This window comes from Rhinichthys klamathensis, unplaced genomic scaffold, assembly GCF_029890125.1.
Source record: "Rhinichthys klamathensis goyatoka isolate OS25496 unplaced genomic scaffold, OSU_Roscu_1.1 h1tg000066l_1, whole genome shotgun sequence".
NCBI lineage: Eukaryota > Metazoa > Chordata > Actinopteri > Cypriniformes > Leuciscidae > Rhinichthys > Rhinichthys klamathensis.
In genome coordinates, this window is record NW_026606609.1 from 853,006 (window position 1) to 876,079 (window position 23,074).

General features: G+C 38.0%; 1 protein-coding gene across 1 annotated transcript in view; it reads left to right on the plus strand.

Moving 5' to 3' along the window:
- The first annotated feature begins 2,696 nt into the window (after positions 1-2,696).
- The window catches only part of xkr7b (XK, Kell blood group complex subunit-related family, member 7b), a 73,611-nt gene continuing 53,233 nt past the window's right edge, over positions 2,697-23,074 (plus strand). Inside the window, exon 1 of the mRNA XM_056250010.1 lies at positions 2,697-3,267. Within this exon, the coding sequence (XP_056105985.1) occupies positions 2,705-3,267 (563 nt within the window). The 5' untranslated portion in view covers positions 2,697-2,704. The remainder of the gene's footprint in view (positions 3,268-23,074) is intronic.

Sequence of the window (23,074 nt, forward strand, 5' to 3'; positions counted from 1 at the left end):
GCCTTGTTTCTGACCATGTCCATCCCTTTATGGCCACCATGTACCCATCCTGATGGCTACTTCCAGCAGGATAATGCACCATGTCACAAAGCTCGAATCATTTCAAATTGGTTTCTTGAACATGACAATGAGTTCACTGTACTAAAATGGCCCCCACAGTCACCAGATCTCAACCCAATAGAGCATCTTTGGGATGTGGTGGAACGGGAGCTTCGTGCCCTGGATGTGAATCCCACAAATCTCCATCAACTGCAAGATGCTATCCTATCAATATGGGCCAACATTTCTAAAGAATACTTTCAGCACCTTGTTGAATCAATGCCACGTAGAATTAAGGCAGTTCTGAAGGCGAAAGGGGGTCAAACACAGTATTAGTATGGTGTTCCTAATAATCCTTTAGGTGAGTGTATGTTGTCAATATGACTTCCAAGTCTTCTGAAGCCCCATGAAATGGGAAAAGGTTGCATTTTAGTTAGTATTCATTGGAAATCTTCCTATTGCTGCTCTCAAATTCCATTCTTTATTTTGCAAATGTGTGCACTATTTATTCTTCTTATTCTTATTCTTATTCATTTTCTTATTGTTTAAAGTTTTATGATTCTTTCAGGGATGCCAAGTCTGTGGTTTTCCTGCACAATTGGCTTACTTTAAAATGTTGTAAGATGGAGAAAATTAGCATCAGAACAAGATCCTAAAACTGTAAATAGCCCCCCACCGTTTTAATTTTCAAATAAATCCCCCACCAAGGGATTTTGTTTACTGGGCACACAGATTTGGCAACCCTGGATCTTTTACTCAGACTAAGCTGTCATATTAAGCTATGTCTTCCAGAAGACTTTGAATAGGCTTTTGTCCAAAAGACGTTCTGGTCACCATGACTGTCGTGTCAGTCGATAATATGGAAATGGTCAAATTTAATTTGACCAAGTGTGAGTCAACATCAACCAAAATTGCTTGAGCATTAGGGATGGTATATTAGATTTACTATCGAGGGGGGTGGTAACATGCAGAGAGAGAGAGTTTGTGCGTCCTCCCCACTAATCAATAAACTATTTACAATCATTCACCACAAAAGCACGAGTGCTATCATTCTACATTTATGGACCTGAGAGCACATGGAAAATATACAGTGTATTAAATAAGCTGCGATGGATGGGCTAGTTTTAACCAACCGGTGCTCACTGCAGATCTAACTAACGTCCAGCTCCACCTCTCTGGACGACTCTTATCTATCTATCTATCTATCTATCTATCTATCTATCTATCTATCTATCTATCTATCTATCTATCTATCTATCTATCTATCTATCTATCTATCTATCTATCTATCTATCTATCTTTCTATCTATATATCTTTCTATCTTTATCTCTATCTATCTATCTATCTATCTATCTATCTATCTATCTATCTATCTATCTATCTATCTATCTATCTATCTATCTATCTATCATCTAAAATCAAAACAAACAATACAATTTCAACTGTTAGGGGAAGGTATGACCAATAGTATAAGAATTATTTAAAGAGTGTGCTTGTAAAAATTGAATATCTTTTTGTTTCTTCGAGGGCACCCATGGAGAATTAGCCTTCCAGGTTGGCCAACAAATGACGTCACAAATGAACAGCTCTAAATTAATGAATTATTCATCAGTAATTTCAAGAGCAATTATTAAAACTGCACTTTTTAATTATGACTGTAGAGATTTATTAACAACCAGCTAAAATACTTTTTTTTACCCTAAAGTAGTTAACTTTTCCCCCTAGAATGCATAACTGGGTCAGAAAATGACAAACAGGATATTAGCTGCATTTCTTTACTGCAAAGAAATGGCATTAATTCAAATAGTCTCACATAGTCAGATGTATATAATAAGGTTTTCCGAATCCTAATAGCCCCTTTAAGGGATAGTTCCCAAAAATGAAAATTCTGTCATCATTTACTCACCCTTGTGTTGCTCCAAACCCATATGAGTTTCTTTCTTCTGCTGGACACAAAAGAAGATATTTCAAAGAATGTTGGTAAACTACTATGGAAGTCAATGTGTGCCGTCAACTGTCTGGTTACCACCATTCAGCAAAATATCTCATTCAGATAATAAACTCACATAGGTTTGGAACAACATGAGGGTGAGTGTTTGGTGTTACCCTCATGTTTGGAACAACATGAGGGTAATTATGACAGAATTTTCATTTTTGGGTGAACTATCCCTTTAAATTACTTTCTATTTACTGTCTTCTTCCTAAATATAAATCTCTACATAATTTTTCCCATTGTGCAGTATTAGACTATGTTTATTTTATTTTATTTTTATTAATCCTTTAAGGAAGAATAAGGAAATCCTGGAATGTCAGATAAAAAAAAAAAAAAAAAAAAAAAAAAAAACATTTAGCGTTAAAGCCAATTATTCACTAAGTTTAGGTTAAATATGGTTGGATCATTCATTTTCATTTAACTTAGGTAAAATCTGCATTTTCACAGCTGTTGGTCGTTTATATAATAATAATAAACGTTTCACAAGACGCTGCATATCTTTGTAGTTTGTTTCCTTCCAACGAAATGTTTGTGAAACAAGGCTGATTGTATCCCAGCACAAACCAATTATATCCCCGAGGTCTGTCCGTAACACCCCACTCCCCCCTCCCCCTCTCCCCCTCTATCTCTCTCTGCTCTCGCTCTTTCTCTCCCTCTCTCCCAACTCTCCCATGAGCTTTCGCTCACACTCTCTAGCACACACACACCATATCCCCCTCCCCTCTCATTGTACTTCGCTTTCCTTTGCCCACTCTCTTTCTACAACAAACATGGCCGCTAAATCGGATGGAGCAGCCGTGTGTGAGAGCGCTTCACGGTGTCTGCTTGGCCCTGAGCAGAGCGCGGCTCCTCTGCACCCTCACGCCGAGAAGCGCTTCTCGCTGCTGGACTGCTGCTGGGTGCTGTGCGCCCTCCTGGTCTTCTTCTCCGACGGAGCCACCGACCTGTGGCTGGCAGCGGACTACTACTTGAGGCGGGAGTATTGGTGGTTCGGGCTCACGTTAGTGTTTGTGGTGGTTCCCTCCGCGGTGGTTCAGGTGTTAAGTTTCAGGTGGTTCGTGTACGATTACTCGGAGATGAGCGCGTCCCCGACTGGGGACGGATGCGATTTCAGCACCAAGGACAGCGACCGGCGGATATCCCTGCCTGCGAACGGCACGCGGAAATGCTGCAGAGTGTGCATGTGGCTCTTCCAGTCCGTCATTCACATCTTGCAGATCGGACAGGTCTGGAGGTAAGATGCATTACATCTAATATCCAGAACTTCTCTTAGAGACCATGAGCGCAGCAAAGCAGTCAGTGCTCATTTTCATCTATAGTCTCTGTTTTCTTGGAATGGATGTTACTCTTATTGTGGCTCTCATGCTTGGTGATGCTTTGGGAACAGATGGAAAGAGCTCCATCCTTGTCTGTCTACATCCCGACTCGCTCCTCTAGGCTGCGTGTCTTTGCCAGCATAGATAGTGTGCCAAGGTGGACGGAGCACCCGGTGCCATCTCTGGTGGCCCCGTGGTCATGTCACCCTCAGGTTGTGTTGAAATGTATGTTGTATTTGGCTTATGTTGTCCTTTGGAGTAAACCATTAAGTAATAAGAGCAAATCATTGGCCAATAAATGCGCATTCTGATTCTGAAGACATCTGCTCTGTGCACGAGCACCCATTTGTGTCCAATAATTTCTAAAAACAGTGATTCTGAAATCATATTTTATGTAGTGACCCAAACGGATTTAATATTGTCTGTATTGTATTTTCTTTTACTTTGCAAATTTTCGTGGATGAGTATGCGACCTGCTCATGTCATTAAGTTAAATTTAAATTCCAAGAGACAATATAATTTGACCGGACCCACAAACTGTTTTTTATTTGATTATTTTATCAATTGCATTTTATTATTTGTGTTCCTATCCGGGTCCTATCAGAACAGTTGAACCTCTGCCCTATAAAAAGAGACAGTTGCTGCTTGTGCTTTACCAAAGCGGCACGGTCAAATCAACAGTGGATCTCATCTCAGTTCACAGATTTAGAAAAATTGAAAAGTCTGAGCCCTCTTCAGACAAAATGGGCATTGTGCAACTCCACAGGTTCATTATTGGCAAAGTACAGGGAGTACAGACAACTTCCATACCGGGAAGAATCATAACTCATTCTTGCATTGTCTGTTTGCCTTCATCACTTAATCTGGCTTTCTGTGGATGACGTCTGATTGTTTTCTAAGTTATCAAAAGTGCCATCGCTGTGAGCATCATACACTCTTCGAGGTGACACTGTCAAATGTAATGGGGAAACAGAATAGAAATATGTTGTTTTCTTTATGCTTTTATGGCTTTTGTGCTTCTTGAGGCCTGGAATGGGCATGCAGCGTGTTTGTGAGAGACTCCAGGCGGGCACTTGAAGGACCGAGCAGATTTGTTTTGCTAATGACAACTGAGCTCTGTAGGCACTGCTGAAAGCACCCTGAGGAAAGAATGCTTTTCCCTTGTCAGACGGTGCTTTCCTTTATTCTAGAGCAGGGACAGAGGAAGCGATTCACTCCCACATGTGTGTGAGTGTTTTACTGGTATTTAAGTGCTGAATTATTAACACAGGGCCGGGGAGGACTGTGTGTCTCAGTGATTATGTGGGAGAGGATATAGCATTTCCTGCCATCATTCTCCACAACAAATTCCTGTTACCTCTCTTTCCTTCTTTCAGTCTCTCTCTCTCTCTCTCTCTCTCTCTCTCTCTCTCTCTCTCTCTCTCTCTCTCTCTCTCTCTCTCTCTCTCTCTCTCTCTCTCTCTCTCTCTTACCTCCCACTTGAATTCCCTAAATATGATTTATTATTGTGAACCGTTGTAAACAGAATGCTCTGTGAGTGAATTTTTGCATGGGTTGATGTGTATGTCTGTGTGAAAGAGGGAATCTTTTCATTTTCTGTCTATCAGCCGTGACCAGATCCACACGGAATCTGCACCTGAAGACGTCCTCAGGAATCTCAGATTTCCCAGCATCAGTTCTGAACTTCTGCCTTTGTGTGCTTGTTTATTAAATATTTTGGAGAACTTTGGTTTTGCTTCCAGTTTAAATCCATTATGCAGAATCCATTATGATGTTTTTTGAAAATGTGAAAATGCAGAAAGTTGTCTGTGATGAGTAGGTTTAGGGGTGGGGTTAGTGTATGAGAATAGAATATCCAGTTTGTACAGTATAAAAATCATCATGTCTATGGAAAGTCCCTTAAAACATGAAAACACAACATTTTGTTCAGTGTATGGAATCTCCTTGGGTTCCTCTTTTGGGAATCACAGTTGTTTAGAGGTGATATACAGGTCTGATTTGAAAAAGTGTGTGTGTTCGTTTACACAGTATCATGTTACAGTAGGACATTTGTGCAGTGCTTTATCGGTCTGTTTGTTGTTTGTGAGTGGATGTTTCAGTTGTCTCAGATGAAAGGCACATGACCTGAGCTCAAATTGATACATTCACAGAAACACCTCTATGGACTTACCAGGTCGACAATATTTTTGAATATCAGTAGTCCAACATCTAGCACTAATCTAGCAGTCAAAAAGAGCAGATTAAAGACGCACAAAGCAAATGAGAACATTCAGCTATGGGAAGTTCCGACTCAAAGGAGTGATCAATGCACACCGCTCACATAAACCAGAACTGGAACAGCCTAAATCCGCTGCAGAGAGCTGGAACTAGATTCACAAAACAAGCCAAATCAACAGAGTCATCCTCAGTGAATTTGAGAAGAATGTAGGTGTGATTGCACCTTAGTACAGTTGCTCACAATGGTGGAGATGCTCCTTTTATATTGGTCTAAGATCACTGAATTGATCATGGTTATTATTTTTATCTATCTATCTATCTATCTATCTATCTATCTATCTATCTATCTATCTATCTATCTATCTATCTATCTATCTATCTATCTATCTATCTATCTATCTATCTATACTGTATATACAGTATATACAGAGAGTCCACCCCTCACACTTCAGCAAACATTTTAGTATGTCTTCTCAATGGACAATACTATAGAAATGAAACTTGCTGGATATATTTTAGAGTAGTCATTGTGCTGCTTGTGTAGCAGAATACATTTACTGTCCTCTGAAAATAACTCAACATACAGCCATTATTGTCAAAATATCTGGCAACAAAAGTGACTACACCCTAAGTGATAATAGCTGTACATCTTTTAACCATGCAAAGCCACATGTCCTATTCATCATTTTCATGTTTTTGTCTGCTTGACAGGACCATACAAATTGTTGTATCTTGTATTAGAGTTCAAATTTGTGCTTTGAGTACAATTCTCTCATACTGACCACTGGATGTTCAACATGACACCTCATGGCAAAGACCTCTCTAATGATTTGAGAATTAGAATTGTTGCTCTCCACAAAGATGACCTAGGCTATAAGAAGATGGGTAACACCCTGAAACTGAGTTACAGTACAGGCCAGGGTCATACAGAGGTTTTCCAAGACGGGTTCCACTCGGAACAGGCCTCGCAAGGGTCAATCAAAGAAGTTGAGTCCTCGTGCAGTGCATCAGGTGCAGAAGCTGGCTTCAAAAAACAGACACATGAGTGCTGCCAGCATTGCTTTAGAGGTTGCAGAAGCGGAAGGTCAGCTTGTCAGTGCTCAGACCATACGCCGCACACTACATCAAGTCGGTTTGCATGGCCGTCGTCCCAGAAGGAAGCCTCTTCTGAAGCTGGATCACAAGAAAGCCCACGAACAGTTTGCTGAAGACAACCTGTCCAAGAGCATGAATTACTGGAACCATGTCCCGTGGTCTGATGAGACTAAGATACACTTGTTTGGCTCAGATGGTGTCCAGCATGTGTGGCGATGCCCTGGTAAGGAGTACCAAGAAGATTGTGTCTTGCCTACAGTCAAGCATGGTGGTGGTAGCATCATGGTCCGGGGCTGCATGAGTGTTGCTGGTACTGGGGAGCTGCGCTTCATTGAGGGAAACATGTACTGTGACCTTCTGAAGCAGAACATGATGCCCTCCCTTCAGAAACGGTGCATGATAACGACCAAACACACCGCCAAGATGACAACTGCCTTGCTGAGGAAGCTGAAGGTGAAGGAGATGAAGTGGCCAAGTATTTCTCCAGACCTGAAACCTATTGAGCACCTGTGGGGCGTCCTCAAGAGGAAGGTGGAGAAGCGCCATGTGTCTAACATCCAGCAGCTCTGTTATGTGATTATGGAGAAGTGGAAGAGGATCCCAGAACCTGTGCAGCTCCATGTGAACTCCATGCCTAGGAGGATTAAGGCAGTGCCAGATAACAATGGTGCTCACACAAAATATTGACACTTTGCACACAGTTTTGACATAGTCACTTTTGTTGCCAGCTATTTTGACATTAAGGCTTTATGTTGAGTTATTTTCAGAGGACAGTAAATATATACTGCTATACAAGCAGCACAATGACAACTTTAAAATATATCCAAGTTTCATTTCTATAGTATTGTCCCTTGAGAAGATATACTAAATTATTTGATGAAATGTGAGGGGTGTACGACATACAAAAAATAAATAAAAGATTTTTAACGTCGTACACCATTAAACACATACTCTATAAAAGTATCTTCTACCTTGGCAAATAATAACACTAGGGAGCAGGGAGGGTGGAGGCTGATAGTTTAGGTTGTGGTTCCCCCTTGGTTGAAATCGCGAGGGGGCCCAGGGGCCCCTAGAATCTTCACCCCCTTTCGTCCCTCTAGCGACAGCCCTGCTAGGGAACTGTAACTGCACACTAATATTTAAGTAAACAGACTGACAGTTTAAATTTGAAGTGCTTTGTATTTTAGACGTTTTAATGAACACACCAACAAATCCAGTGAGAAGTGTGCAATGTACAAGAAATTGACTGAAAGGAGACAAACTGTCTTTATATTCTAATGTATATATATAAAAAAAAAAAACTAACAGTACAAAAAAAAAAAAAAAAAAAAGCTGATAGAAGTTAGATAGTATTAGCTGCCTTCTCTTGATTTTCATCAACCTCAATATCATAGCGTACATGTAATGTAGCAACAGCAAATGAAAATTATTACAGTTGTTAATTATTAAAAAATACTTAAAAAAAACATCTTTCATCTTTCACATGATTTGTGTGACCTTTATCATTGATAATGATAAACATTGTTTGTGTTTCACGTTAATTTCACATGATTTGTTTTCTAATGTAATTTGTCATTTTTAACATTGACACTAAATATATTATCCATACTGTTCAAAAGTTTGGGGTCTGTCATTTTTTAGTTTTCTCTAATTTGATCAAAAATACAGTAACAACATTATCATTATTATTACAATTTAAAATAACTTTTCTATTTGAATGTATTATAAAATGTAATTTATTCCTGTGATGAAAAGCTGGATTTTCAGCATCATTACTCTTCAGTCTTCGGTGTCACATGATCCTTCAGAAATCATTCTAATATGATGATTTGCTGCTCAAGAAACATTTCTGATTATTATCAATGTTGAAAACAGTTCTTAATATTTATGTTGAAACCACGAAGTATTTCTGTAGGAAATTTTTGAAGAATAGAAAGTTTAAAAAAAATGGTAAGATTACAAATGTCTGTATACTGTAATTTGTCATTTTTGATCAATTGAATGCATCCTTGCTAATTAAAAGCGTGTGTTTGTGTGTGTGTGTGTGTGTGTGTGTTTACTGATCGCAAACTTTAGAACAGTAGTGTATACTAAAGCATTCATAGCTGTTTTGGGTGTATAACACTCAAATACAGACAACCTGTCCTGTACGAACCCTTTGTACAGCAAGTGAGTCACTAGACTCTTTTAGGCTACATCAAGTTTTCATCGTCTTAAAAAACACATTTTGCCAAGCTGAAGTAAAGACTTAGTTGGACCTGTTTTAACACCCTAGACACACACACACTCAGATGCACTCAAGCACAGAGCAGCTGTTGTGATATGTGTGTTGCAGGTGTGTAAGGCAGTGGAGTGTATCCGCTGGGCCATTAAGGGAGTTGATGGGGATATTCTCACCGAGCTGAAGGCATTACACCGCAGCCGGAGTGCGTGAGGAGCATTTTAAAGCAGAAAACACCTCACCCATCTCAACTACACACCTCAAAGTGACATTTTCCCAGGGCCCGGAATGGAGAAAATAATTACTTATTAGATACGGCCGTCATTAAGAACAGGTTAGAGAATGGGGGTGTTGTCTTTTGTCTCCTCTCCCCTGCCATCCCTCTATCCACTTGTCAGTCTGTCTCATTCCCTTCCTAAAGATCCTGATGCTGTCTGTCTTGTCAGAGCTGACCCAGTTCTTCACAGCAGATGCTTGAAAAATACTCACAATGGAGCGACAGATACACTGAGTGTGTGTGTGTTTGTGAAGGAGAGAGAGTGTTCACAGGTTTCCTAAAAACAGCAGCTGAATATAGATTACGCTGAGCGTTGTTTGTACTGTATGTGAATGCCTCTGTGCACCCATCTGCTTGTCAGAGTGAGTTAAAGAGAGTTTTTTCCAGCAGATGTGTGGGACAGCAGATTTAGGGACTGTATGTCCAGGGATGTTACTTCAACTTTGGCGACGACAACAAACAGCACATTTACAATATTGATTTAAATACTGGGTGTTTCTAAGAGCTAGAGGGGACTTCCTCCCAGGACTTATGCCCAAACTTATAGCATTTGTTCTGTGGCAGTGTAACTGATTCTACTCACACTGCTTCGAGCGGGATTCGAACCAGCGCCACCGGGAAGGGAGGTGGGCACGCTAAAAAGGATGCTAAAGACAGCAGCCTCTACTGTCAGTTGCTAGTGTGCCTCTTAAGACCAGGGGAGTGAGGTTTACTCGCACAGCTCTTTGATAGCTGGCCTCCATTACAGCAGCATTAAAGCATCAAAGTGCAAAGTGTGATAGTCTTTTCTTCCCTATTGTGAAGTATATCCGAGTAAAACGGCTTCTTGAACTAAAAAAAATGTAGGACGGGATTTGATTTTGTCCATTGAGAATTGGTTGGATCATTGTGGTTTGCTAGTGCTGTGACGTCATGTGAGTGACAGGTTGTAAAGATTATGTGGGCATATGAACTTTTAAAAAAAAGAATGATGTTTTGAATTTCTGCCTAGACTAGAACTGCTCAGAGACACGAAGGGTTGAGGATCCAAATGCAGAATTTATTGAAATGGTAATCCACAATCGAAGTCCAAAAACAGGCAAAGGATAAACAGTCACGGGACACATGAAAAAAAAAAAAAAAAAAAAAGAAACCGGGCAGAAAGTCAAAACCATGAAAATGCAAAACAAAATGCAGCGCACTCAGAAATGCAGTGTAGACACATACAAGACTTCGCATGAATGGCTGAGTGAACAGGGTTTACATAAACAAGGTAATGAGAAACAGCTGTAGGCAATCAGTGATGATGAGTCCGGGCAATGAGTTATGGGTAATGCAGTCCTTGATGGAATGACAATAGTCTGGGGTGCAATGCCCTTTGGTGGCTATCAAGGGCACTCCAGCTGGTGATCGAGACACTTTATAATAATTCGTCCCCTTGTTTTAGTTAAATCAAAACAAGGGGACAAATTAATATACGTGGCCATGTAAAACGAGGGAACTTATATTGTGCGCACAATTGACTTAATTGACTTAAAAATCATCGCCACGATTTACAAATGCATTTTTTTAATTACTTTTTTAAAGAATAGAAAAATTCTAAAATAATAATAAAATTGACCAAAGCCCATAAACAGGATTACTAAGTACTTTTACGAAATACTTAGCCAATTCATATTAGTATAATTCATATTAATATTTATATTAATATTAATAAAAGCTATATATATTATTGAAATAACACTTATTCAGGATTCAAAATCTATTTTATTTGTTAGAATACCTTTATAAATACGGCTTATCCTTTTTTAAAAATAGCCTATATATAATAAATAAATTCTACTACAAATAATAATAATAATACATTCACCCACATGTATTTTGACGTTTGGGTTTGCTTATTGATGGCTACACCACTTGGTGTTTTTAGAATCCTTAAATCAAAACTTTTGTTGGAAATGGTAGTTTGCATTTTTGCACAAAAAAAACACGAAACTGACATGAATAAAAAATTTGCATTTTTAAGAGCTTGGCATAAGCACATTTTAAACTAGATTTTAAATCTTTTTTCTTTTCTCAACAACCATGGACATGGTTATCAGTCATTGACCCAGCTTCTTTATGGATTAATTCTGGCAGGTCATCAGAGCTCACAGGATGTGTTTTGTTTTATGAGTACACATGGGACGTGGGGTCAACTCAGCTGCAGTGAAACTTTATGATTCGTTTGGTTTAAAAGGCAACTCATGAATGTTGGAGTGTATATGAGGGGTGACGGCTTATTTACTGTCTCAATCCATCAATCAAACAACAATCTGTGGCTGGCAGAAAAATCTAAAACAAATACGTTTATTAAAATTAGAATTTTAATGAAATCTCTCTTGATTGTCCTTGACTGATAAATAGGTTATATTTCAGAGTTTAATATCCCCAGGTGGACGCACATTGATTTACCTGTTTGCTATGATGCCGTCTATTTCCCCTGTGCAATTACACCTGTCAATAGTATTACTGTGATCTGATTGGCTGAGACAGTTCTGGGCAGCTCCACCGTTTTGAACATCTGGATTGGCAATGACCGTGGGTTAATTATGTTTACTCACAGACACGTTTTTTATACACAACCAGAGAGCTCTTTTCAGGTTTTATAACGTGATATATTGTAACCTGTTCCATGATGTAGAAAGTGATAAAAAGTTTAATTTGTTCAACAGATGGTGAAGAAATTATGCCTCGCTCTGTCAGCCGGTGTTGATATTCACTTTGTGTCCAAAAGAACCTTGAGACATGAGCAACTCTTATGTATTATAAATCAACGTACTTTTCTGTTATTTCTGTTATAAAGAGCTACAGTAAGAGAGAAGCACTGGCTGTTCTCTGTGTAGAGGCGTGGAGTTGCGCATTGTGGGGGGCATTTTAATTTCTGTTCTGAGTGAAAGATTTCCCCATTACAGAACGAGTGTAATAATGTCACATCAGGAGAGGAAGAAAAGAGAGCTCCTTAGGTGCGTAACCTCTCTTTGACTCAGTTTCTTGCATATTCATGTATGATATGTATATTCGTACTGATCAGGGCAGAGGTTTAATTGAGTCTGCCACTGATTCTGTCTTGTCTTGGTTTTTTTTTTTTGTGGACTGCTGAAAAGCCTGAGTTGAGAATAGACGTGACACTGGGGTTATCTGTGAGAGTCAGCTGTGAGGATATATGGAGGCTAATGTGCAAATAAGGATGTTACAGACTTATGTAACCAGACTTTTCACTATCAGTATTAGAGTTTATTCTGGTTCGAGAACTACGCTTCACACAGAACCCCATAGGATTGTTTTCTAATGTAAACATGCACTAGATGGACGTTTTGATCATTGTGCCTTGTATTGCTGTTTTTGCAGCGTCTCACACCTGAACGCTGCATTTTAGATGCCCTGACAAGTCAAAAAAAGTTATTTTGACTTTGGATCGATCACTGTGATTTTGCCAAGTAGACATGTTCCTGGATCAACATATTCTGTTGATCCTGGAACAACATTACCGTCCAAAATTTAGTCCTAAACCTAACCCTACCAGGTTATCCCTAAAATCAGAGGGAAATGATAGGTGAATGTAGAAGCACCTAACCCTGGTTGTAAGCCTAAACTTGACATTAACTATACACTCTAAAAAATGCTGGGTTGTTTCAACCCAGATTTGGGTCAAATATGGACAAACCCAACCGTTGGGTTAATTTTTTTAATAAAATGTGTCCATATTTGAACCAAATTTGGGTTGAAACAACCCAGCATTTTAAACTTGTCCATCGAATCTGATTGGTTGATTGGAATGTTGTACCTGTTGAAATCAGAGGCACGTCAAATCAGAAATCAGAGGCACGCCAATCAGCAGCAACATGTCTATAAACCACACGGTATTAAAGGCACACTATGCAAGAATTGTACCTTAATATAACAGCTTCAAAGTCATTTCGGTGGGAAACAAACTCATAGTAGGGCGAATCATCCTGGTAGTAAAGCTTGGGGGGGACGCCGCTGGAAAAACCAGCAATGCAAGTTTGAGAGGAGCACCCCCGACAAATCTCGCGAGAATCACGACATGCTTTACGGCAACGACGTCACACACATCAACAACAATATATGATGCACGAAGACACTTGCGCGCATTTCAGACGTGATACTCGACGATGGAAAAAGGAAAGAAAATGCGGTCGGAAGAGACTTGGAAAAGGAAAAGAGAATCTGACCGCGTGAGGAACCGGAAAAGAGTCCCTGATTCGCCCTCGCTATGTGTGTGCGTGTTGTGTGAGTGAGCGCGGCTGATCAGCGCGGCTGATGTGCTGATCAGCGCCAGCTGTTTTGAATGAGGATGTCCTATATATTGTTTTTTACCTCGTCCTGTCTATGTCAGATGGTTGTTGAGGCTACCAGGGTTCTACTCGCCGTGTTCTCCTGCATTCCACTCCTGTACCCATGCAGTGGTTTCCTGAGATTTTCCCGGAGGAATTTCTACCTGTTCCTGCATCTGTGTCTGCCCACTGCGTCCCTGCGTTGCCGAGCCTGAGTCTTCTTCTGCCTGCTTCCATTTTGACCCACACAAAAATCTACTATTGTGCTCCATAAATTACTGTTTACTCGCAACTGAATCCTTTGACTATTTCCTTCAGAGTTGTGACAGTCGCACTCGGTCGGGCTTTCACTAGACGGCGCGAGCTAAAAAGCAGCACTGGATGCAACCGCAATGCTGATCTGGCTATCTTGTTGATAGACTAGTAAATAAATCTCTTATTTCTAAACTTGTTTGCGTTCTATGTTGTTGCGCTTGCTTGTAGTATGTCATTTTTTTTACGATGCTGTTCATTCGTCCATTGTTGATAATTAGACCAGTCCAATAATTTCCACATATGTCTAGCTAGCTATTTACGACAGTGCAAGTATTCCACAGTGACTATAGGGGTCGCTGTTTGACAAAAACACAATTTCTGCATAGTATGCCTTTAAAGAGACAGCTCGCACAATGGGTCCAAGTAAAGTCGTTTACTTGATTTACAAATGTGTCCGCTGCAGCTCGGTATAGGCAACAATTGAAGATATTAGAAGACGTGTTTTATAGTAAAAATATAGCATAACAATTGAAGATATTAGAATGATCAGCAATAATGATAAGCCTAATACTCACAATAAAAATAATAAGGTCATAACACAGCCTCGGAGGTAAGAAGTATATTATCCTTCACCTGAAATGTTTGTCTTTTCATCCAGAAATGCGAGGCAAATGTTGGATCTCAATAATTACGAACCACAGGTTTCACAAATCCCTTCACTCGATTGGGAAGTTCTCTTTTAGTCTGGACGGCAAGTGCAGTGACTGTAACATCGAGTGTATTTTGCAGTATTAAACACGTATTTCATTATACTGATTTCATCAGGCTCTGAAAATTCTTTAAAAAGAACTCAAAGAATGGCCTTCTCAGCTGCCATAGTTGCAACTCTTGCATCATCAGAACAGTGTGTTCAACACACCACTGTTTCCGTTTAAAAAACGTTTTGCAACTTTTTGTCAGGGCCCAGGTTCACTGACATGGATCACAGCTCATCAGTGTCAAATTGGTCAAGAGTGGACCAATCGGAAGAGGCTGGGAGAGTATTGTAAGCGTGTTTAACTGTTGCTCTCCATTCTCAATGACATGTAAAGCATCCAACCACAGTTTGTTTCGATTTTCTGTGCTGTTTAGGGGAAGGCTAATTTGAAATATATTACACTAAAATAATAGACTGTTGTGAAAAATAATATACATATTAAACATTTATAATAATACTGCAGATGTCACTGCTAAAAAAGAAAACAGTGAAAAAATCATGAAAAATGTGTGAAGATTTTGTGTGGAGAGATCACATGATCCTTCAGAAATATTCTAATATGCTGATCTGATGCTCAAGAAATATTTCTTATTATCGTCAATGCGGTAAAACAGTTGCTGCTTAATATTTTTATGGAAACGTGTTTTTTTTTTTTTTGGATTCGATGACCAATTCAAAATGTTCTTTAAAAAAATACTGTTTTATTTATTTATATATTTATTAACCTTTTACCTAATTATGTTTAGAAATTGTTGCAAAATATTAACATTATTTGTTTATTTATTTAAATAATTTTATGTATGAATCTAACATGAAATCAAGGATTACATTAATATGAATTTGGCACATGCATTTTAAAAGTTTACTTCATTCAGAAAACAGCAGAATATACTGTTCTGTCTGGTTTACTTGAATGCCCCAAATACAACTGTTTTTTTTTTCTACTAACAAGGTACTTCGCGAATTCAGAAGACATGTGTGCCCTTATTCTCAGAAGCTGTTTAAAGGTCTCCTATTATGCTTTTCCACTTTTTCAACTTTAGTTAGTCTGTAATGTTGCTGTTTAAGCATAAAAAAGATCTCCAAGGTTACAAAGCTCAAAGTCCACTCCAAAGGGAGATATTTTATTTAACAGAATCCACTTTCCAAGACCTACAATGAGCGGCTCTTTTGGACTACAACACGTTTTTTCCTGGCCTATTGAAATCATAATGTTCCTCATTTAACGCCCACGCAATTCGCAAAAAAAACGGACGAGGCCTGGATGAGCTGCTGCTATGTCAAAGAGACACTGTTTTTTCGTCAACTCATTTTTTTGACCTTCCTAATGCTGACGAACTGGTTAATCTTGTGATTAAAATTTATTTGAAACACTGTTCCTGAACATTATAATCCCAATGTTTATCTGTGCGCTGCACATTTTTCGGAGAACATGCTTCCAGAACCACAATGCAGGCAATACGCACAAAAGCTTCTTCTGAAAAGGACCAGTTTCCACTTATCTGACAATCTGTTGTTTGTGGATCACAACTTTTAAGTATGTCTTATTATTTGTAGTTGCGTTTTCTATTAACAGTTAAGTTTTATGCTGTAGTTACTCTCGCATGCTAGCCAACATTAGTGTTGATATAGTGTTTACTGTAGCTTTTGTAAGCTCTCGTATTGTAAGGCTGTTCACCGCCTATTAGGAAAACTAACTATGGTTTTCTGATCGATTACTAATTGTATTACCGACAAATTTCATGAATAAATGGTGTAACATAGTATCTAAAATGTATAAGATGATTACAAAAGAAAAAATAACATGTGAAATTCTTGCTTGCAAAGTCCGTACTTGAAATCCGTTGTGGATGCTCCTCTTGTTCATTAACATTGTCAGGGTCTGAATCGGACTCGAATTGGTTTGAAATCGCCGCCATCCATAATATATACACTAGAGTAGAGCTCACAGTTATGGAGGGGCGGGACATTTCCTGAACGCACTAAGCGCTGCCAATCACAACACACTGGGCCAGCTAACCAATCATAGCACATTTCGTATATCGGAAGGAGGAGCTTCATCGAAAACGACGCGTCCAACCAGACTGGGGAGAGAGGAGCTGTAATAATGTAAAATATGTGAAAAATAATGCGTTTTTTGAACAATCAAGCATGAAAACATATTATAATATGCCCCAAAAACAAAATCAAGACTTCATAAAAGGGCATAATAGGACCCCTTTAAAACCAGCCAGTCTGATCAGAGATGCTGATTTTCATATAGTGGCAATTTACGCATCAGCTGCCTGAAGCTGAAACTACAACACATAGCATCCCCACACTCTATAAAACACTCTTTGGCACGGCTTCATTCAGGTCCATACCTCAAATGCATCATAGTGTAGTACAAAGGGTTAGAGATTTGTCCCAATGAGCAGTATTAATAGTCATGCTTTTCTCAGCAAGCACCACTAATTATTTCCAACAATAAAGCAGAACACAGTGCCCATTAGTCACGCTATTGATTCGACAAAACGTTCAAAATGACCAGAGTCCCTCGTTCACACTGTCCTCCACTTTCATAGTCTGATTCCTCTAAAAAGCCTCTGATTTAACAATTCAACTACACGCTCTCTCCGGCCCCCTGATGAATGCATTGAATTCCTTTTCTTCTCTTGCGCTCGCCTCCTTTTTTCTCCACCACTTCAGAGGGTCAAGGATGAAAATGGAAAACAGAAGAATAGCCTGTTCCAGTTATTTTCTTGCGCAGCCAAAGAAAGGCTTTAGGAGACGATAACTCCATAGAGGTGTGACATCCCGAAATAATGCCACTATTTCCACAAGCCATAATCAGTGGATTTCACCAGCGCTTTTTTAGCTCAGTGTGTCACAGTATTTAGAGTTTTACTCACAACACTGTTTCTTTTGTGCACTTTAAGAAAACTGTGTCAGCTGGAAACAAAAGTTGGTTGTGAAAGGGAAACGTCAGAGATAGAGTTTCTTTCCTGACATCTTAATCTTGATCCCGCAGTCGTTGCGCTTTGAACTGCGATTTACCACAAGTGCAGCAGTGTCGATTTAACAGGCGGCTTTATTGCAGGTTGTTTGAAAATATGCCGTTGTGAGATATACATTGATTTATATATAAATATAGTGGGTTACACATATATTTTAAGAGCGGGGAGGCGATACAAGGCGGAAGAGTTATTCCCATTGCTGCAGAGTTTGCTGTGGAAGCATTTTCACAGGCCAAACAATACAGAGTGAAGAGTCTGCATTTCACACAATGCCACCGCACTCCCCCACACACACACACAAAACACATAAACACACATGCAGACCTGCAAACTTTTGCTTGCACACGGACATAAAAATGGATATTCAAAAGCATGGCATTGGGTTTAGCCTAAAAAAATGACACAGGCCTACATACATGTAGATCTGGCATTATGCTGTAGGGTAGAGGAGGAGTAATTGTAACACGTTTGCTCATTTCTTCATTCCATGTTTAGTCTAAATCTTTAAACATATGCCTTTAACAGCTTTAGCAGTCATTACCTGTCAATCAAATGTATGACTTAAGTATTAATCAAGTATGCATTCTGTCTGTATCCATAATAATCAGATTATATTTAAACAAAGAGCAAACAAGGTATGGCATATTGTTTTTAGTGACAAATGTATGTTACGTTCATTTATGTTGGGATAGAGGCTGCAGTTACGCTCAGTGAGATAGGAACAGTGCAGATAGTTTGTAATATTTCTATAATATATTTGTAATTTTGCAATATTGCTAGCAAACTAATAGTAAACACAAAGTAAAAAAAAATAACTCAAAGCATGTAAGTTTTGAAAGAGAATTAACTTACTACAAATAAAATTACAAAAATGAGAAAAGGAAGACACACACACACACACACACACACACACATATATATTGTCAGGAAGGCATGCAGCATTTACAGTAAAACGGCAATATTGTGAAATATTATTACAATTTAAAATAACTGTTAGCTATTGTAATATAATTTAAAATGTCATTTATTCCTGTGATGTAAAGCTGAATTTTCAGCATCATTACTCCAGTCTTCAGTGCCACATAATCCTTCAGAAATCATTCTAATATGATGATTTGCTGCTCAAGAAACATTTATTATTATTATCAATGTTAAAAACAGTTGTGCTGCTTCATATTTTTGTGGGAAATGTGATATTTTCTCAGGAGAACAGGATTTTTTGTAACATTATAAATTCTTTACCTGTCACTTTTGATCAATTGAATGTGTCCTTGCTAAAATAAAGTATTAGTATGAATTAAATCTTTTAGAAAGGGAATTGAATTGTGTTTGCGCAAGCCTGGCGGTGCATTCGAGTATTATGTTAAATCGATTTTTACAACTATCCTTTTCTCCACAAATGCTCAATGCATCACTGTCTTCTGCCTTCAGAAATGTTTTTATTTCTGTAATATTCTAAATATAAGCCTGCATTTCCATCATCTTATATGACTATGTTTATATTGATTACATTCGAATTCTGTATTATTCAGTCAGTATTCTCTACTTTCATCTTCTTCAGTTCTGTCCTGAATTGTTTCCTGTCAAATTTGTCTGTCACAATCAGCAGGTTTTTCACAATAATTAGTGTGACGCATATGTGGCTGTGAGATTTACTTTATTTTTTATTTTTTTTTAAAGTACTTTTCTGCATCCAAATTACTTGCATGGCATTCAAGGTATGCTTTTTTAAAATTCATTCAGAATCAAACCCATGACCTTAGCGTTGCAAGCGCCGAGCTCTAGTGTTTGAGCTCGAGTTTTCAAGCACCTTTCACATTTGCTTTAGAAAATTTTTAATATCTAGTTTCTTTCTAATTTATTCCTCAGCAGAAGTAAATACAAAATTCATGCTCTTTTGCTATCAAACTTCATGTGGATGTGTTGTACAGGATGTTGCTTGATCTAATTAAGTTTTGGGATGAATCACAGCAGGTTTCACAGGCAGAATAAATATCATAACATGATCACACATAGCATACTAACATAACCCTGAGACATAAAATACATAAAAAATATCTATAATCAATTTACTGCATTTGGATATTTGCCAGTTGCACAAAATTCGATTAGAATGAAAAAAAAAAAAAAAAAAATTTTCACCTGTTTCTGTTTCACCTGTGTCAGGTTTTCCCAAACTGATAAGCTGATGAAATGCAATTAAATGTCAAATTAAAATCAATATTTTAAAAAAAATAAAGACAGTCAAATAAAACATTTACTAAAAAGATTAAATATTTTATAGTTTACCTGCAAGTCATTTGATCATTTATTGACATCAGATAACCATGAAACAGTTATTTTAGTATTATTCATATTTTTATTTTATGTATTAATATTATTTAGTATTGCAATTTGTATTAATAATTTGCATCAGCTGTTATTTTTGTATTTTCAGTTTAATTTTTAGTAATTTTGTTGACATTTTTATTTGTTTTTTATCTTTAGGTTTAATTTATTTTTATTTCAATTGCAGCTTTCATTCAGTTTTACTTTTTATTTATTTCCATTTAGTAATTTACACTGGTTATGTAACGATAGGTTCCCAAATGAAGACGATAATGCAGATTCAAATAACAAGAGGATTTATTCCAAACGTGATAACAAGCCAACGTACGAGACAGTGTGCACTTGACACAAACAATAACCGACAAGGGATAGAACAGAACAGGGTATAAACACACAAGCAGAATAAACAAGGAACAGCCGACAAGACTTAACTGACTGAAACCATAGAGACTAACGAGAACAGGTGCAGACAAGACAGAACATAACTGTGACAGGTTACATTTATTTCAGTTTCTAATTTTCATTTAGTTTCAGTTTTTCATCTACACTGAAAAAAGTTTTTCATTCATCCAATTAAAAAAATTTAGGGTAATGGTTCACATCTATATTTTATAACTTGAGCCAATGAAAAATAAATAACTTGCCCTAACCAATATTTTCTCTGTCTATTAAAACTATTTTTTTAAACCTGGCACAAAGTATATTTTTCTTGTTGAATTAAGTCAATTAATTTAAATTATATTTTTGATCTAAGCAAAAATATATAGATTTAATCAAAACAAAACTTCTCATTTAAGAAATATGTATTAGAAATTATTTGTTTTCTCGAATCAAATATATATCGATTTAATTAAACAATTATTTCTAATTTTTAAAAATAAGTTAATAGAAATTATTTATTTTAAACAAACAAAAATATATGGATTTAATAAAACATGTTTCCCATTAAGGAACATTCATTGTACTTAATATTTAATCTTATCCAAAATATAATAAAAAAAGACATACATTTTCATTGCATTGATATTTATTATCTTATACACAACTTCAACATCCACAATTTCAGTGCTCCAAGTGTCAGATGTTTAACTTCTGAGCTGGCAAACATTGACCTGAAAACTACAGCCATAAAGGAATACCACCGTTTTTTGAAATGGGGGTTATTCACCGTCTCAGTGCATGCATTGTCTTAGTCTGGCAGCGCCGCCGCTAGCTTAGCTTAGCATAATGAATGGAATGCTTTGTTGCTGGATAGCATGTCGTGAGTAAAAGTGTAAAAAAAAAAAAACAATTCCTTCTCGCAACGAGTAATTCCTAATTCCTTCATTCACAACGAGTACAAATAGCGATGCAGATTAAGACTAGGTGATTTCCTAGGCAGATATTGATTTGGGACTATATTGGGGCGAAGCACTACTTGGGTGCAGAGATATCACACAACACCTGAATGATGTATCAGTCGTGTGATATCTCGTGATATCCCAATATAGTCCCAAATCAATATCTGCCTAGGAAATCGCCTAGTCTTAATCTGCATCGCTATTTGTACTCGTTGTGATTACGAGAAAGAATTAGGTTGTTTTTATTTAATCACTTTTACTCACGACATGCTATCCGGCAACAAAGGATTCCATTCATTATGCTAAGCTAAGTTAGCGGTGGTGCTGCCAGACAAAGACAATGCACGCACTGAGACGGTGAATAACCCCCATTTAAAAAAAACGGTAGCGTGTTCCTTTAACGAGAACAATGCAGTGAATTAGGGAAATGGAACAATTACTCAGTTTTATCAGAAATGCAGCTGTGGTAAGTATCTCACTATCTCTGTCCTCATTGTATTTTATGATGCTACAAATAATATCCAACCGTAAAAAAAAACACAGAAGAAATTTGAATGAAGGTACAGAATCTCATCTCATAGGTATAAACTGCAAGCAGTTGCAGGTTCCAACTAGTCTCATCGCAATTGTATCTGAACTGGGCTGCTTCAAGGCATGACAGGTTCTACTACTGAAATACTGAACCTATTTCTTTAGAACGCCGAACCATAGCCAGTCACTCAAACATGACATCTCAAACATAACATCACTTACGGGTGTAAACTGGGATGTGTGGGAACCCTGAATTAAGCTCTATTGTAGAGCTGGTCATAGAGCCTTTTAACTTTGTTGGACATGCCTTTTGGGTCCAGCTCCATGATGACTTTCTGGATATATTCAAATGTCAGTTTCAATGTCTTGGGATATTCCAGATTGCACGCATAAAGAAGGCCCAGGAGAATTGCAACAGCATTTGCAACAGACGGCAAGTTGCTCAGAACCTCTTGACCCTCAAGAATGATGCCAATATTTGTGGGTACAGCTTGTGCATCTCCTGATGATGAAGACTGCCATCGTTTCTTGCTGAAGAATTTGTCCAGCCTCTTCTTCCTCTGACACCTGGAAAATAATTTAAGGAGAAAAAAGAAAAATGATTAAGCAATCGATACAGCTTGGGTTTTCCCCATTAATATTCCGACGGCCTTATATCGTATATTCTTATATTCAGGCCAGCTAATACCATATTGGCCTGAATATAAGACCACATGCAAATAATGAACTTTTATGAACTGTAGTGTCCCGTTCCACTGCGTTAACATTTGATGTGAATATACGTTGTGTTGTACAGTATGTTGAGATGGAGGCGCCAGAACTGCAACCGATAGAATGCACGATACTACGATATTTCTTCAAAAGTAGATCGTGGAGACATTTTAATCGGCCACGATCAAATCTTGATATCGCACACCCCTACTGTAAACTATTAAGGTAGCCCTTGCTTGCACATTTCTCTATTTGAAATTAGCCTTCAGACTGTTTTTAGACATATATCTGAACATAGTCTGATGTCTAATTTGGAAGTGGACAGCCTTATATAGCAAGCATTTTCTCATCTCTAAAGTAATCTTGCCTTACCAGGAAATCTTTGATGAGGTCCTCCACTGCTTCTCCCATGTAAAGGATGAGACATTTAAGTGCAATCTCCCTCTTTGTAGCGATGTCAGTATCCTGCATCAAGATAGTAAAAATTAAAATCCATGAATTTGAGTGTGTCAAGGTTTGTTAAGGGTGAGATTGAGAGCTAGTTTATGTAGGAATATGAATGGTCATACATGCGCATGAGGGCATAAGAATAGATGCAATGCTTGCATCTCCACATCCGTTTGTTAACCAAAATAGCCCACGAAAAAAACAAAATCCCCCCCAAAAAAGCTAAAATTTGGA